At 34.9% G+C, this 15,870-nt stretch overlaps 1 protein-coding gene across 2 annotated transcripts; it reads left to right on the forward strand.

Moving 5' to 3' along the window:
- Nucleotides 1-7,276: 7,276 nt before the first annotated feature.
- LOC137717204 (zinc ion binding / DNA binding protein) lies at nucleotides 7,277-14,434 on the forward strand. 2 transcript variants are annotated; one of them, XM_068456499.2, is made up of 10 exons: nucleotides 7,277-7,494; nucleotides 7,712-7,895; nucleotides 8,989-9,068; nucleotides 9,994-10,181; nucleotides 11,412-12,228; nucleotides 12,508-12,614; nucleotides 12,952-13,011; nucleotides 13,270-13,320; nucleotides 13,508-13,578; nucleotides 13,986-14,434. In XM_068456499.2, exons 2-10 carry the CDS (start codon nucleotides 7,744-7,746, stop codon nucleotides 14,128-14,130), a joined length of 1,671 nt encoding a protein of 556 aa, XP_068312600.2. In that variant the 5' UTR covers nucleotides 7,277-7,494; nucleotides 7,712-7,743; the 3' UTR covers nucleotides 14,131-14,434. The 2 variants fall into 2 exon arrangements, with proteins under 2 accessions (XP_068312600.2, XP_088555387.1); XM_088699261.1 differs by having other exon boundaries at nucleotides 7,340-7,500.
- Nucleotides 14,435-15,870: the final 1,436 nt, after the last annotated feature.

Consider the following 15,870-nt stretch of genomic DNA (forward strand, 5'->3'; position numbering starts at 1 on the left):
GAAACCCTAGACTCTTACCCGCCCTTTATACGTTCGTTCAAAAAAAAGGACCGGGATGCAATTTCAGGAGAAATAAAACGGTTTTGAAGGGTTTTTTGGACCTGAAAAGGCGATTTTACCCTTCCCTTATAAATGACAGTAAAATCTATGAGGTTTTGGCCACGTACCATATTAATTAAATAATAACGTTACGAAACTTTAATGAAAAGAATTTGGCATAAATTTATTATAACTATAAAATCGTTTTAAAATTTTCTTTAATCAAAAGGGCTTAAATATTAACAATAAGGATAAACCCTAAAATTTGAGCACGGGCTGAATTCTCTAAGCCCAAAACATTAAAAAGTCAATTTACAAAAACATCCTTAACGGAAAATTACAGAGCCAGCTAAAAGTTTCATATGTTTACAATACTATCATTCTCTAAATTCGCACAATCAATTCCCACCAAACTCAACCCTTAAAAATACCTAAATTTTGAAAACGGTTATTCTTCCACTGTAAACCAACCAAAAACCGTAAAATTTGAAATTTGAAGCTCGAAATCCAGCAACATTCAGTAATCGGAAGAACAAAATCAAGTTGAATACCTCTAAAAGTCGAACAAAAGCCAGAATTTTCATCCGAGCACACTGTCGACGAAGAGGTATATATTTGAATGTTTGTGATTCCATAAATCTATGAATTTTACTTCAAAAAAACGCTACAAAATCGATTAATTTTGTTTTGGAGAAGATGAGGATGGATTTCCGCAGGGACTTGGAACTGCAGAAGAGGCAGATTATGGAGAGAACACAGGCTAAGATAGCAAAATTACAGCATGGCGATGAAGAGGAGAATGATCTCTGCTAGGTTCTTCTAACTGGATGATCTAACAAGATTTGAATCACATATTTTTAGAGGTATGTAATCACTAAGACCTGCTTCTTGTTCTAAATCCACACATATGTTAGCATATCTATACAATATTTACAGGTCATAATGTATCAGGATTCCAGTCAAGAACAAGAAGAAATGAGCGCCAATCGTATATCTCCAATATCACTGCAGCATGACTTGTTTTGCAGATTCGATGCAGTTGTACAAGCCGATGCTTGAATAACGCCAAGATATATGCCAACAGTCGGCAACAACTCCATTTTGAAGTCTCATAAAGCTTTATATGGACGGTAGTGTATAAATCAGTGTTTCAAGCCTTATCTTGAGGCTGATCAAAAATACAAGCCACCTATCAAAGGTATATGATCATTGACACTGATGTAAATCGGTTTTTCAAGCTTTTGTTTTTATACACTATCATTGAAGACAACAAAAATGGGCAAATTCGACCTCGAGAGTTTATTTGGTTGAACGTAGACTCTGCAGTAATAGAAGTATCGACGAATACACCACTATAAGTAAATTGAGCTAGTTTACCATTCTTCATTCTTTTTAAATTGAGCTAGTTTAAACAGAATGACGTATATTGTTTAAACTGAAAACACTAACGGAAAAATACAAACATAAAATAAAAAGTCGTTAGGGGTAAATTTGGAAAAACAACAAGGTTGTTTATGTTGGGCCATGTTGATTTGACTCATTAAATGTTGGACTTTGTACTAACTATTAAATAAATTTATGGCCTGGTTTTTTGTTAAAATGTAAACTTTTTAAACTCTTTTCATTAGTTTCCTAATAATTAAAGATCAACGATATATGCTGCTCCACTCGGGCGCAAGCACCCTCAATAATTGGTAAGGTGACTGGCTAGATGAGCATATGCCTTTTATACAATTGCCCTCTCATTTTTTCACCGATGGAGCAAATTTTTTTGGACAAAAAAGCAATTTCACTCAATTACAAGGGCAATTGAAAACTGCCGGAGATGCTCTAATAACACCTAGCGTCAACGTTTAGGAGACACTTTGACATTTGAGCACTAAATTTACCTACTAAAATATTTTTTATTAAAAAAAAAATACTTAGTTGGTGAGTTTGTTTGAATATGGTCATATGCAAGGTAAAATTCTCTATAGCCTCTCTGAATCCGGAACGGGTGGATAATGTAACTTACCACCAGTTGTCTCCCTTTTTCAAAAAAAAAAAAATCTTTTATATTTTTCAAAGTTTTATATACGTTATAATATTTTAATTAATTATATTATTTAGGATTAAATATGTAAAACCTCCAACATTTTTTGGTGATTTCAAATTAGTCCCAACATTTTCAAACATTCCAAAAGAGTATCCAACGTATAGGAAATATCATGTATGTTAAATTCCAAGTTAGGAGAACCGTTAAGTGTTTACGTGGTATTCTTGATCATTTTTTTTAGGGAATTTTTACGAAAAGCTCCCGGTACTGTTTAGTTTAACGAAAAACCACATTTTTACACTAAAAAGTCAATCCTGGTACTATTCACTTTACTCTTTATTTTGTCATTACCATTAAAACTCAAAGTTTTCAAGCCCTTTTTATTAGTTTTCCCCTTTTTTTATGACGTGACGTGGCATTCATGGTCAAATTTAGGGGTGGGCAAACAAGTATAGGAACTGCGGGTCAAGGCTGGTAATCAAGGTTTAGGGCGGGTATGGGCTAATTCCTAATTTTGTAAAAACAGAAACAGGGCGGGGCGGGGCGGGCCTTTGAAATTTTTGGTTCGAGCCGGTTCCTGAAGTATAGGAATCGTGGGTACCCGGATCAGCCCGTTTGTAATTAGAATAGACGGACGAGATTGATCTCCATCCAATCTTAATTGTTGATTTTAGGTTTCCTCGTCCTCAACCCATCAAATTCAACTCTGTCACTTAAGACTCTCTCGCCGTCTCAAGTGCATCGTCCCCTTCCCTCCACCACCCCGACATCATGACTGCCCTGGCAACTACCATCTTCTCGATTTGTCACCTCTCTCTCGCCATCTCGATTTGACATCCCAAACTTACAGAACCCAGTCACCCCATCACCCATCTTCTCAATTTGTAACCTCTCTCTCACCGTCTCGAGTGCATTGTCCCTTCCCCTCCACCACCCTGACATCATGACAGCCCATCAACTTTGACAACATCCTAGACTTACAGAACCCAATCACCCCACCACTCATTTTCTCGATTTGTCACCTCTCTCTCAGTCTCACAGGTAAGAACCAACCTCTGTGTATATAATTGATTTGCATTTCGAGTTCTCTGCTTTATTTCGAGTATTAAATTCATAAATATTATGTGGGTCGAGTTTGATTTAGTTGTTTGTCGGCATTTCGTTGTAATCTGAATCACTTATTGTGTTTATTGTGCTAACTAATTACCAGATTAGGTCAATTTTATGTGATTAGTGCCATCATTTTAAGGATCTGAATCTGATACTCAGTCTCAGAGGTAAAAACCAAACCCCTATTTTCTTCTCTGCTTTATCAAATCTTGTTTTAAAATCAATTGAATTAAACCTGTATTTGTTCATGCGAAATGTGGATGGATATGTGGAATTCTTGATTACAAGTTTTAATAGGAATGTAAGCTGTTAGAAATGTAAGCTGTTACCATTGTTATTCAACTTCTTGTTAGAAATGTAAGTTGTGTTGTTTCTTGTTATTTAATGCCTTTGTATTAGTTTCATGTGTCTTTGTATTAGACACATGAAACTAATTAATCCAACTCTGTTGTTTCTTTTCATCCTTTTTTCTGGTAGTTTATTAGTCTTGGTTGATGATGCCTTAGGGCATCAACAATATTATTTCATAGACAAGTTTGCAACTTTAATGAGAAAAAAAAAAAAAAGGTGCAAGAAAGACAAAACAAGGTGTCATCTTACTTAATAGTACCATAAGTCTATATTGATTACATTGAGATTCTGACCGTTCTTCTTATTCTAGGTTTTTTCAGTTTGCCACAACCTTAACAGCAAATGATATTGATGAAATACAAAAGTTTCTTGATGTTGCTGTGAGTTCAAGGTATTCACTCCATTCTTTTGACTTTTCAGGGGGCAAATGGATATGAATGTTATTTTGAATGTTTCGGATTTAATTTATCGAACGATGTTGGACGATGTAATGTTGTTAATCTATGAACTTGGATGTTGGACTTTGTATTTGGATTGGATGTGATCTGTGTAGGGAGTAGTGCAAAATCTACACTGCACTGATATCTGATAGTGAAGTGAACTGTGAATCTTGTGCAAATGTGAACTTCTGGGAATGAATTTGAATATATGCAAATGTTAGTTTATATATATATAACAAAAAAAAAAAAAAAACCAAGGACCCGTGGACCCGACCTGTTTCAACCAGGCCGGGTTAAGTTTGGTTCCTATATTAGAATCTGCTATCCCTGGTCCGGCCCGACCCGGATTCGGTTCGGTCTGGTCCCTCCAAAATTTTGGACGGCCCAGCCCGTGCCCAGCCCTAGTCAAATTAGTCTCAACATTCAAAATTTCCTCTCTCTCCTTCCCTTTTCTCCCAAACAAGAGAAAATTCTTGTCAAATTTTAGTCTAATGTTATGGTGGCATCATCTCCATGCCTTGTTAAACAATATCAATTTAGCTATATACAAAACTATTTCAAGACAAAAAAAAAAATGATTGAAATGTCACGTAAGCACCTAACGGTTCTCCTAACTTGGAACTTGACGGAAGTGATATTTCCTATACGTTGGATACTCTTTTGAAATGTTTGAAATGTTGAGACTAATTTGAAATCACACCAAAATTTTAGAAAGTTTTAAGTACTTAATCCTATTATTTATGTTTCGTTAAAAAATTTACTCACGTGACCAGTGCATGCATTAGTGACAAAATTTGGTTGATGTGTTAAATTATGTAAAGTCCCCATTGAGCTATTTCAGAAAAAAAAATGATCCCTAAATATGCTGAAAAATAATTTCAACTCCAGTTAATACTTATAGGGGTACTTATTCTTAATATCTCTTTTTTGTAGTAAATTAGGCTTTATATCCTTTGAAACCAAAATTGTACACTTTTACTTAAGGGTGGTATTGGTACGATTACCGTACCAAAACCCATATACCAATTACCATACTAAACTTTTGGTATAACAAAATCTATTACCATTACCATGCCAAACTTTTGGTATACCGAATTTTGACATGCCAAATAGTTTGGTTGCTATGGTTTGGTAATGGTAATTACCATTTTGTTTTGGGCCAAAATTTGATTTTTTTTTCCAACCCAATTCAAAGCCCAAACGTGTTTTGGCCACTCCATTTGGATTTCTAAAACTCTTTTATTTAATTATGAGAATTTATAAAGATTCATTTAAGAAGCAAGAAGTAAATAGATGGAAGAATTGCTGAAAGAACCAATATCCCTAAAAAAATAGTACAAATATTCCTAAATTCCATCTTTACATTCTTTAAAATTGTAAAAAAATTAGCTTGATAGACGTAGCCAAGGAGAAAAACATCCACTTTGATGAAGGAGAAGTTGATATGGACTCCGGAGAGAGAGAGTCGTCAGAACTGGAGCAAAATAGATGAAGTCGGTGGCTAGATGAGTGAAAAGATGAAGAGTCGTAGCGCAAAAATGTTTATTTTTTTTATTGGAAAAGTAGAGGTTAGAGGGTGAGATGATTGGATAAATGACTAGGAAGAAAATATAAAGTGCATATATAATGATAATAATATCTAATTATATATAAATGAATAAATAAATAATATAATATTAATAGTAGTGGTACGGTACAGTATCCAACTCGTAATGATTTTGAATACCATTACCGTACCAAAAATATATGATACAAATTTTTTAACATAACTTTAGTATGGTAGGGTTGATAATTTGATTGGTATAGTAATTTGGCAAAAAATTCTATCCCTACTTTTACCGAAAGAAAAATTATAACCTTTTAGACTTATAATTTAATGCTCTGGAAAAAGACAATTTAATTCGAAAACGACCCTGACAACTGGATTCCTAATACATGCATGCGTCATAACTATAGTATTTCTTTCTTAATGGAATTGAATTTCATGGGAATTCATTTTGTGGGGATCCTTAGTGTTTGCATATTTTAATCATTCATCATGTATTATACGGTAAAAAATTATTTGATTTTTTAATTTAAAATTAAACATAAATAATATCTAATGAAAACTGGTCACACGATGTATAATGAACGGTTAGGATATAAAGATTCCTAAGATTCCCACTAAGTGAATCCAAAGAGAATCCTCTTCATTTCTTAATTTATTTCGTGTTCAATTTACAAAATTTTGTATTTATAATAGGAATCGTGTGTGTATATATATATATATTATAAATTACATAGTAAGATTATTTTTTATAAAAAATTAATTAAAACAAATATTGTTTAGTTAATTAACGATAGCAAACAAATTGACCGTTCATAATGCTTTTACCGATTATGTTTATATGATTTTGTGTGGTTTGACAATTAAAATTGATTTTTTTGTATAAATGATCAAGATAAAATGATTTATAATATCAATGTTTCTAATCATAAACTCGAAGTTTCATAAATTAACCTCAAAGTGAAATGGAGAGGAATTCCTTCTCAACCATTGAAGAGCAAATTAATTCCGTTTTGTAGTTATAATCGAAATACGGATTTCTGAAGTATAATAATCAAAATATTTAAAATATAAAACACTCAGAATATCTCATTTCCGACAAAATCAAAGACGTCCTCAGATGTAGTAGTGTAGTGGGCGCATTGGAAAGGAAATATTGAATGGATAGGGGACTGGACAAGACAGACAATCCGAATGAGATTGGATTTAGAAAAAATAGGTTGAAGATTGAAGAGACATGCACTTTGGGAAGAGCAAACAATGTCAAATCACAAACTCTCAAAATAGTAATTAAGATGATGCTATCTACATACTTATTTTTACATCTCATATATTACTCTGAATTTTCAATCGTCAGATTAAATTAGAGAAAATTAATAAACAAAAATTAAACCCTGTATCTCAGTCAACAAGAGATATTTTTCGTTTAATCTGATACAAGTTGGTACATCTTTACACTTATGTTATGACATTTAAAGCGAAAGAGTATCATCGCCGAATTTTTTTTCTAAGAATTCCTGAGATTCTTCGTGGTAATCGTTCACCATACATCGTGCGATCAGTTTTCATTAGATACTATTTATATTTAATTTTAAATTTTAAATTCCTTTTCCATTTTCCATGTAAAGAATCAACTTCTACCTCGAGTACTTTGGAAAAATTTCTCCAACCAAAGACCAAGGGTACTATTTGGGATTCTCAACAATATCCATTTCTTCTTTTTTTCGTTTTGTTGGAATACGCAACCTCCGTTTCGTGTCCAGCAAGAGTGCATCAATTTTTTCCTTTTTCTTTTTTTGTTTGTTTTATTGGTAAGATGGGGATATAATAGGTAGTAAAATTAAAAAAATAAATAAAAACTAGTTTGAGTTGTACCCAGATTTTTTTCCAAAAAAAACTCCAAGCAGCTCTCTGTGTTGTTGTTGATTACTTCCTTCACTGGGGATTCTGCAGGAACATAGATTCAATGCATGGTACTGGTATACAGTTTCTCTCTCCTCACTTTTGTGTTTCTGCATGTATCTATGTATCTCTCGCTGTATGTATGTATGTATATGCCTTTTAATTTTTCGGTTTCAAACGTTGAAAGCAAAAGGTAGGATTGGATTTTATTTATGCGAGCTTTTTAAGCAGTAATTTACTTAATTTATTTGGTTTTGATGGTGTTTTTTGGGGGGATTTTGTGTGTAGAGACTAGAGAATTAGAGAGATAGAAGGGAAGGATGAAGAGGCAGAAGAGCAAGGAGGAAGAAGAAGAGAAGATAACAAACAAGGAGGAGGAGGAGGAGGAGGAGGAGGAGGAGGAGGAAGATGCAGAAGAAGATTGGTGCTTCGTCTGCAAAGATGGTGGAGACCTCATGTTATGCGACTACCCGTTAGTTCTTCACTCTCCTTTCCCTTTTACTTTTCCTCATTGAGTTTCAAAAATGTGTATATATATATATATATGTGTGTGTGTGTGTGTGTGTGTGTTTGCGCGCACGTTTGGTTAGGCCACCCCAATTTGAATTTCCCTCGCTTAAAAATCAGAGACATTTCAATTTAGATAAAGGTGCCTTCGTGCCCGCGTGTAGACGTACTTAGGCCACCCAAGTTTGAATATCCCTCGCTTGAAAATCAGAGTAATTTCAATATATATATATATATATACATATATATATATATAGGTCTTTGCACACCGTGTAGATGTTGGTTAGGCCATCCAATTCGAATTCTCCCCGTTTGAGAATTAGAGTAGTTTAGAATATTGTTCCGTTAGACACAATAAATAAATAAATAGATAAAAAAATCCAACAAAACATAGTGATGGGTTTGTGTTGTACCATCCTATTGACTTGAATATCACTTTCAACTTAACAGTACAACATTCCCTTTCAAGAAGATATTGAGAGAGGATCATCCAAACGACCTAAGCAACAACCTCTTCATATGTAACGGAGTTCTTTATGAGGGAAAATAAACTTGTATTTTTGTATGGAAATGTTCTCTTTCTGGTCCCAAACTGTCAAATATGAAACATCGATAGGTGAAATCAAGTCCAAATGTGCGGTTCTGATATTTACGTGCCAAATATTTGGCAAACGATCATCACAGAGAGATGAAGATACTGTTTCCATAGCATTTATTGTTGTCAGAATTTGAATTAAAAACTATATTCAAACATGCTTTAACTTAATCGATTGTCTTGCTGATTATTTGATAACGTGTCAATAATCAAGAAAGAATAGAGCATTTGCTTGTGTGTGTGTGATTTTCGATACCAGAATGTTCTCATGACAAGTCAATTCACAAACTCTCTTCATTTTTCTTGAGTTTTATGTTTATCTAAAGAAAAGACATTTCATCCTCTATCGATCCTCAACCTGTACATTTTGGTTCCTTCTCGCATTTCTTCAATGATTTATTTCTTTGCCTAGACGTAGGATGTCTCTCCACTTCTATATTATTAACAACCTGACTCATTTCAGGGGCTGCTCAAAAGTATATCATGCTCGATGCGTGGGCAAAAAGAAATCCTTCGCTGGGGCTGGAAAGCGCTGGATTTGTAGTAAGAAACTTCACATTTATCTATGAGGATACATGAGTGTTTCAATTGAAATCATTGCACATGGAGTATTATGCATGCATGAAGGCTGATGAACCATCACTGGTTTCATGTTAAAAAATGCTCGTGTGATGCTTCTGACTGTTTTGTCTTTCATTTTGTTTCATTCCAAACCAACTCATAAAATTCATGAGTCCCTTTCTTTGTCTCTTATCAGTTTTGGGGTGCAGAGTGGGATGTGGGTAAAAGACATATTTTGATGTAACATGTATAGATAGAACTAAAGGAATTCGATTGCGCACTCAATTCTTTAGGATGCTCTTCATTAAGCAGAACCATGAAGCTTTTCTGTTCAAGTGTTGAACTTGAACCACATAAAGGGCTTCATCAACCAAATTTTGTCATTCCTACCCAAATCCGTAGAATTGAACAGAAGCTTCTTGAAGCAGAGTAAAATGGCACTGACGCCAACTTCAAACTAGTGTTCAGAGTTGAAATTTCAGGCCCTCTGTGTGGCCTGTAATTAACATACAATAGCATAATTAACTAGCCAAACGGCCACCATACACTCATTAGTGCTTGTCTTCCTAAGTCCCCCATTAGAAGGCTCCTGTATGCAAGAAATTCTTGTGGATCTTTTAATTTGAATGTTCTAGCTGTTCATCTACTTCACAAGTGTACATATCCATAGTATTTACGATCTTTTCATTTGGATATCTGATCATGATCGGTATACATGGTACTATATCTTTGAAAGAGTTCCTAACATTTAGAATGGTATAAATGCATTTTTTATGTCTGAAAATTTCTCGTCACAGATATGAACATGATTAAGCACTTCCATAAAAATATTTTTATCTTCATCTGTGCAATACTTGGGAGAATTTGTGTCTTGAAGTTTGAAAGATGATGCAATTTTATGTTTCAGGGATGCATTCTTGTGCATTGTGCCTTGGCACCCCAAAGTTTTACTGCTTCTGTTGTCCGAATTCAGCATGTCGACATTGCATAAGCGGTTCTAAGTTTACACAGGTTAGAGGGAAGAAAGGGTTTTGCAAGGAGTGTTTGGAGCTTATTCTACTGGCAGAGCAAAACTCAGAATATGGTTTAAATGGAGTAAGATAATTAATCTCACTTTGTTAATTAACTAGTTCAAAAATCTCCAAGTTTATGTTTCTGTCTGTTATTAATTATTATATTTGTAGGAAATTCTAGCATGCAGTTCTATAATGTTGCATCTTTGTTTGGGTTATGTCAAGATTTATGTGGAAGGTTATATTGTTTTAGAAATTACATTATTGTCATTTACCACCGAGATAGATGCTTTCTTGAAATTGCAGACAAGCCAATACTCTCCTCTCGCTCTCTGGGAACACCTCTGATGGGAAAAAAATTTACAACAGTTTCAGATTGCACAAGAAAATGATAGAGGTTTTTGGTCTCTCACTAAGGTTTACTTTCAGTATCATAATTTGTAACGCATGGACATCATGTTTATTGTCCGAACTCATTCCACATGTATTACTTGCTGTATAATTCACATTCTGATTAATAGCTTTCACTTTTCCTGTTTCTTGTTTTATTATTTACCAAGTATACATTGTGTATCCTTATGAGCTTCAGATAAGAACAGCTAAACTAAAAGGGGAAGAAACAGAATATGAATTGATTTTATTTTCGCTGTTCTTATCTGAAGCTCTGATACACAGTTTACACTTGGTAAATATTTAAAAAAGGAAAAGGGAAAGCAGTATAGAGTTAATCACATTTTGGCGTGTATCTATACGGCATGTAATACATGTGGCATGAAGTCAGGCAATAAATGTGATGTTCATGCGTTACAATAATGAAGGTAAATTCTCGGAACTACAAAAACCTGTCTTTTTCTTGTGGAATCTGAAGGGATGGTATATTTTTTTTCTCTTATCTGAGTTCACAGAGTGAGAGGGGAGAACGCTTCTCTGCAATTCATCTGGAAGGCTCATCGAGTTTTTACCTCTTTGTAAACCAAGGTACAATTTCGCCTGATCGGAACTTCTTGTTTCACATCAAAGGTATAGATTTTGTCTGATCTGAACTTTTCTTTCACATCATTAGAATTTTTTCTTCCGATCTGTGACTGTTCTGTAGTTAATTCAAATGGTAGATCCTTATGATTTGTTGTACTTGAACATGATATACGTTCTGTATGAAGTAATGGCAGGCATTGAGCTAAAAGCCTAAAAACCGCAGAAAACATATATTCATCTCCTTTATTTAAGTTTCAGTCTCTTGATTATATGTCCATCTATCATATAGTTAATTATCAATGCTTCCGTTTTTGGTTGTATGGTTGTTGAATTTCAGGAAAAAATAGACTTCAAGGATCGAGATACATTTGAGTGCCTATTTAAAGAATATTGGGAAATCATAAAGGAAAACGAAGGTTTGACTTTAGATGATGTCTATTCCGCAGATTTACTGTTAAAGAGGGGAGAAAATAAAACATGCAGGTTTGGTTCTGTAAAAGCTGGTGAGACTGAAGAAGCTTTTGACCTGATATCTGATAGTGACACTTCAGACACGGAATTTCAGAGACCAATGGGAAAAAGGAAGGCGCAAGAGTATATCGGATGGGCATCCAAAGCTCTTATTGAGTTCCTGCGATCTATTGGTATAGATACAACCAACAAGTTATCGCAGTATGATGTGGATTCAATCATCTATGATTATATCAAAGAGAGAAACCTTTTTGATCCAATAAAGAAGAAAAAGGTTATATGTGATGAGAAGCTTTATTCTATTTTTCGAAAGAAGTCCCTGGATAGGATAAAAATATATGGTCTTCTGGGGGAACATATGACCGAGAACTTGGTTATATCGGATGAAGATGATAGTGAGCTGGAAGACAAGAAGAAAGATACAGTGATAGCAAGCAAGAAGCGAAGAGAGAGCTCAGGTGTAGCATCTATTGAAAAGGAAGCGAGTCCTAGCATCCAGAAAAGTTGTTTTGCATCCATAGTTCCTGAAAATATCAAGCTTGTCTACTTAAGGAGGAGTTTAGTGGAGGAGTTCTTGAAGCAGCCTGAAAACTCTGAAAGCAAGCTACTGGGAAGTTTTGTGAGAGTTAAAAATGATGCCAGGCTTCGTCTGACAAATTCTCACCAACTTTTACAAGTTGAAGGTATTGTTTGTTGGAAATATATAATCTGTTATTGTGTTAATAATGTCAGATTGGAAAAAATGTTAGCCTTGTAGTCTGATTTGTTTCAATTCAATATATATGTAACATGCTGATGCATCAATGATTGGATATGCCCCTCCTTGGCATACAATGTACGATTGATCTTCAAACGTTACGGTGGTGCTATGTTGACGGGAATGCTCTTATTTTCTCCACAGGCTTTTAAGGTGCTGAAATTCCTTGATTTATTCAAGTTTTTTTTCTTTTATATCCTCACAGGCATAAAGAAAGGCTCAACGGCTGATGGAATGGATGGTGAAATTCTCCTGCAAGTTTCCAATAGAGATATTCCCATTTGTAGGCTGGCAGATTCAGACTTCACTGAGGTAATTGACCAGTATAACAACTATTCAGTTTTCCGTATACATAACATAATTTCCTCAGAAGGTTTAGTAATTGGAGAGCTCTCCACTCCTATTAATCAAATCCTCAACCTTACATGTTTTGAGGGGGAGGAGTACGACTTGGATACAAAGACCAATTTCTATCAATCCCTTTCAGTTATATAGAGATTTAAGATTTCAAGCATCAATGTGTTGAACATTTGGTACTTCATATGCACATTTGATAACTGAGAAACTAAACTTTTTGTCTTGTCCACATTGTTATTCTGTAAATACACAGATCGGTTGTTGCTTTGATAATAATATGTGCTACTTGCAGGACGAATGTAAGGAGTTGCGGGAAGATGTGGCAAATGGCCTGCTAAGGAAACCTACAGTTGTAAGTTTAAGTTCCCTTCTTGAATCTGTCTAGTTAGGATAACAAGTTTTCTTTGTTTTTCAGTTTAATTATATTCTTTCTGGTTTGTGGCAATAGGTTTGTGTGGCTCACCATGAAGATCTGTATTCATATGGACAACTATATATATTTAAAAATCGAATGTCATGAAAGTTCGTTTAGTGCATTATATACATATGTATATCTATCTTTTGTGAACGATGGTTTTTCAACCTTTAACCATAATTTATTGTTCGACAGGCCGAGCTTGAACAGAAGGCAAGACTTCTGCATGAGGATATAACTAAGCATGTAAGTAGTTCTACTTTATGGCATTAATTTCTTATATCTGTTTCCTATTCCCCCTATGCCCCCACTCTATAACAAAATGTGAAGGCTTTTGTCATATCGAGTTTATCTGAATAGGACTAGTACACTGCCATGGAGGCAAATTGCTTGCTCGTCATTTTTCTGATTTAAATTGATGTATCGTTATCAGTGGATTGAGAGAGAGTTGGTCAGATTACAGAACTGCATTGATCGAGCAAACGAGAAAGGACGGAGAAGAGAATATCCTTCCATAGTCTATACAAAACTTCCGTAGTTAAATTTTCGTAGCTTTGAGTGCATTAATCCAAGTTTGTTTTTTAATAGGTGAAAGTCCTTCCATTGGTTTGCAATTTTTTGTTTTTTACTTTTTACTGTCAAGGAAAGTTACACCTCAGAGCCCAGTTTTCAACCATGAATGGCATCTAGTCAAAAGCAGTGGTCGAACGAGATGCCAAATTTTCTAGTATATTGATAATATTTTCTTGGAAATGTCTGGTTTTGGTTCTTCATGCATCACTTTTACTCCATGCACACACAAACACAAGCACAAACACGCACAAGTGCTTGAGCATCTGTCAACCTACATTTGTGTTGTGCCACTTTGTCTCATTGAACGACGGAGGACCTTAACCTGCTTTATGTTCAACGCTGTGGGAACTTATGGAGAAGAGAGAGATGCTAAAGCAACCCTCTGTTCAAGTTGGTCTACTAAAGGAGGTGCCAAAGGTCACTGCGGAGGTTTTAGAGGCTGAATCCGGTCCTGTGGATGCCGTAAAAGCTGATAATCGATGAAGTGTTTCCTCACTAGGCTCGACCAGCATATTGAAATGAGACTGCTGTGTTAAAGGGGCTGCAATGTGCGTTGTTAGTTTTCTAGTCTGCATGTCGTTTGTCCTTTTAAGCTTGGAATAAAACTGCTTTCATTGCAGTTTAAGACATGGCCAGCAAATCGACTGTCGGTACCGTATTGATATGTTTGTATTTTATGTTTCTCAATTTCTTGTCAAGAAGCTAAAACAAAGATCAAATCTGTGGTTCCTTTCTGCCAGAGACGATTGTGTGAAGTGTTAAGTATTCTTTCTCAGTTAGAAAACAATCCACTGTGTATGAGTCGAACAAATGCAAAAGAGGGATCGATGCAGCGTCAACTTACTAGACTCACACTAGAAGGTAGTCGCCTTGTAACACCCCAACCTAACGTGGTAACTAGAAGAGTTTAAGAAGGAACAAGACTGTTAGGTAAGTCAACTGTAGAATGGAAGTAAGAAAAGAGTGAGGAGGGAATTAGAAAAGCGTGATCGCACAAAAACCCTAAAATCGAGTATGAGTCTACACTAAAGGAGAGGGAGTGCGCTTAGGTAAGTCAACTGTAGAATGGAAGTAAGAAAAGAGGGAGGAGGGAATTAGAGAAGTGTGATCACACGAAAACCCTAAAATCAAGTGAGTCTACACTAAAGGAGGGGATGCGTTTAGCCTCACAATGAACTAGCAATAATATGGTTCAAATTCGTCTTTGGCGAAAATCGAACTTAAGACCTCTCACTTACAAATGAAGAGGAATACCACTACACTGTAGTACTAAGTAGCAACAACTATTTTATTTGAATGTTAAAAGTGATTAGGTAAATCTTATATGACAAGTGTATATGCATTGGTGTTATCTAAGCTGAAAAATGATAACAATATAAGAGTTTTGTGATGTTATCAGATCCAATATTGCTTCAATGAAATCATCATAAAGCTACAATGATATGCCCTGGGGGTGTGCTGGTGCCACCGCATAGAGAGTTTGAATGTAACTGCAGCCTCGAATTGCCAAACAAAACGGCCGGATATATATCTGGATTCCAATACATGCATGCGTTGCAAATTACTGACTCACTAAGCAGGTTCTTTCTTCTTTGTTATTTTATTCAATATATGTGTGGTAATGCTTATTATCTTATTTATTATTGTTAGATGAGTTTAAATTTTGAAATTTGTATTTATACATTACATAAATTTTAAAATTTAAACTCACTTAATGATGGTAAATACTAAATAGGATGTTGAGAAAAAAATGTCTCTAAATTTTCCTAGTGGGTGGATTGAAAAGGAAATATCGATTGGATAGGACTGGACAAGACAATCCGAATAAGCAGGGGAGACATTAGGTAATAAAATAAAATAAGGGGTGTGATATCCACGTACTATTTTTTACTTCTCACACACTTTTCTAATTTTTGACCGTTAGATCGGAAGAAATGAAGAAGTTCAATGGACAAAAATTAACAAGAGGTGTGTGAGAAGTAAAAGGAGTGTGTGGATAACACATAAGAAACTAGGCTGTAATTCTTTTCAAAAAAAAAAAAAAAAGAATCCCAAGCTGTGTTATTATTTGTTGATTCCTTCCTTTCTTCACTGGGGATTCTGGAACATGCATGGTAGTGGTAAAGTTACTACAATTTGGTATTTTCCTGTCAGTCCTCACTTTTTTGTTTCTGCATATATCTATCTATCTATCTATCTATATATATATATGTGTGTGTGTGT

Source organism: Pyrus communis, chromosome 8 (genome assembly GCF_041283825.1).
Source record: "Pyrus communis isolate YQ-2024b chromosome 8, ASM4128382v1, whole genome shotgun sequence".
Lineage (NCBI taxonomy): Eukaryota > Viridiplantae > Streptophyta > Magnoliopsida > Rosales > Rosaceae > Pyrus > Pyrus communis.

What these genes read in the sequence shown, in the direction of transcription:
- LOC137717204 (XM_068456499.2), top strand. Translation starts at nt 7,744, where the DNA reads ATGAAGAGGCAGAAGAGCAAGGAGGAAGAAGAAGAGAAGATAACAAAC. An exon ending in CTCATGTTATGCGACTACCC is followed by an intron (nt 7,896 to 8,988) that starts GTTAGTTCTTCA and finishes GACTCATTTCAG; the next exon opens with GGGCTGCTCAAAAGTATATC. An exon ending in GAGAAAGGACGGAGAAGAGA is followed by an intron (nt 13,579 to 13,985) that starts ATATCCTTCCAT and finishes TTTATGTTCAAC; the next exon opens with GCTGTGGGAACTTATGGAGA.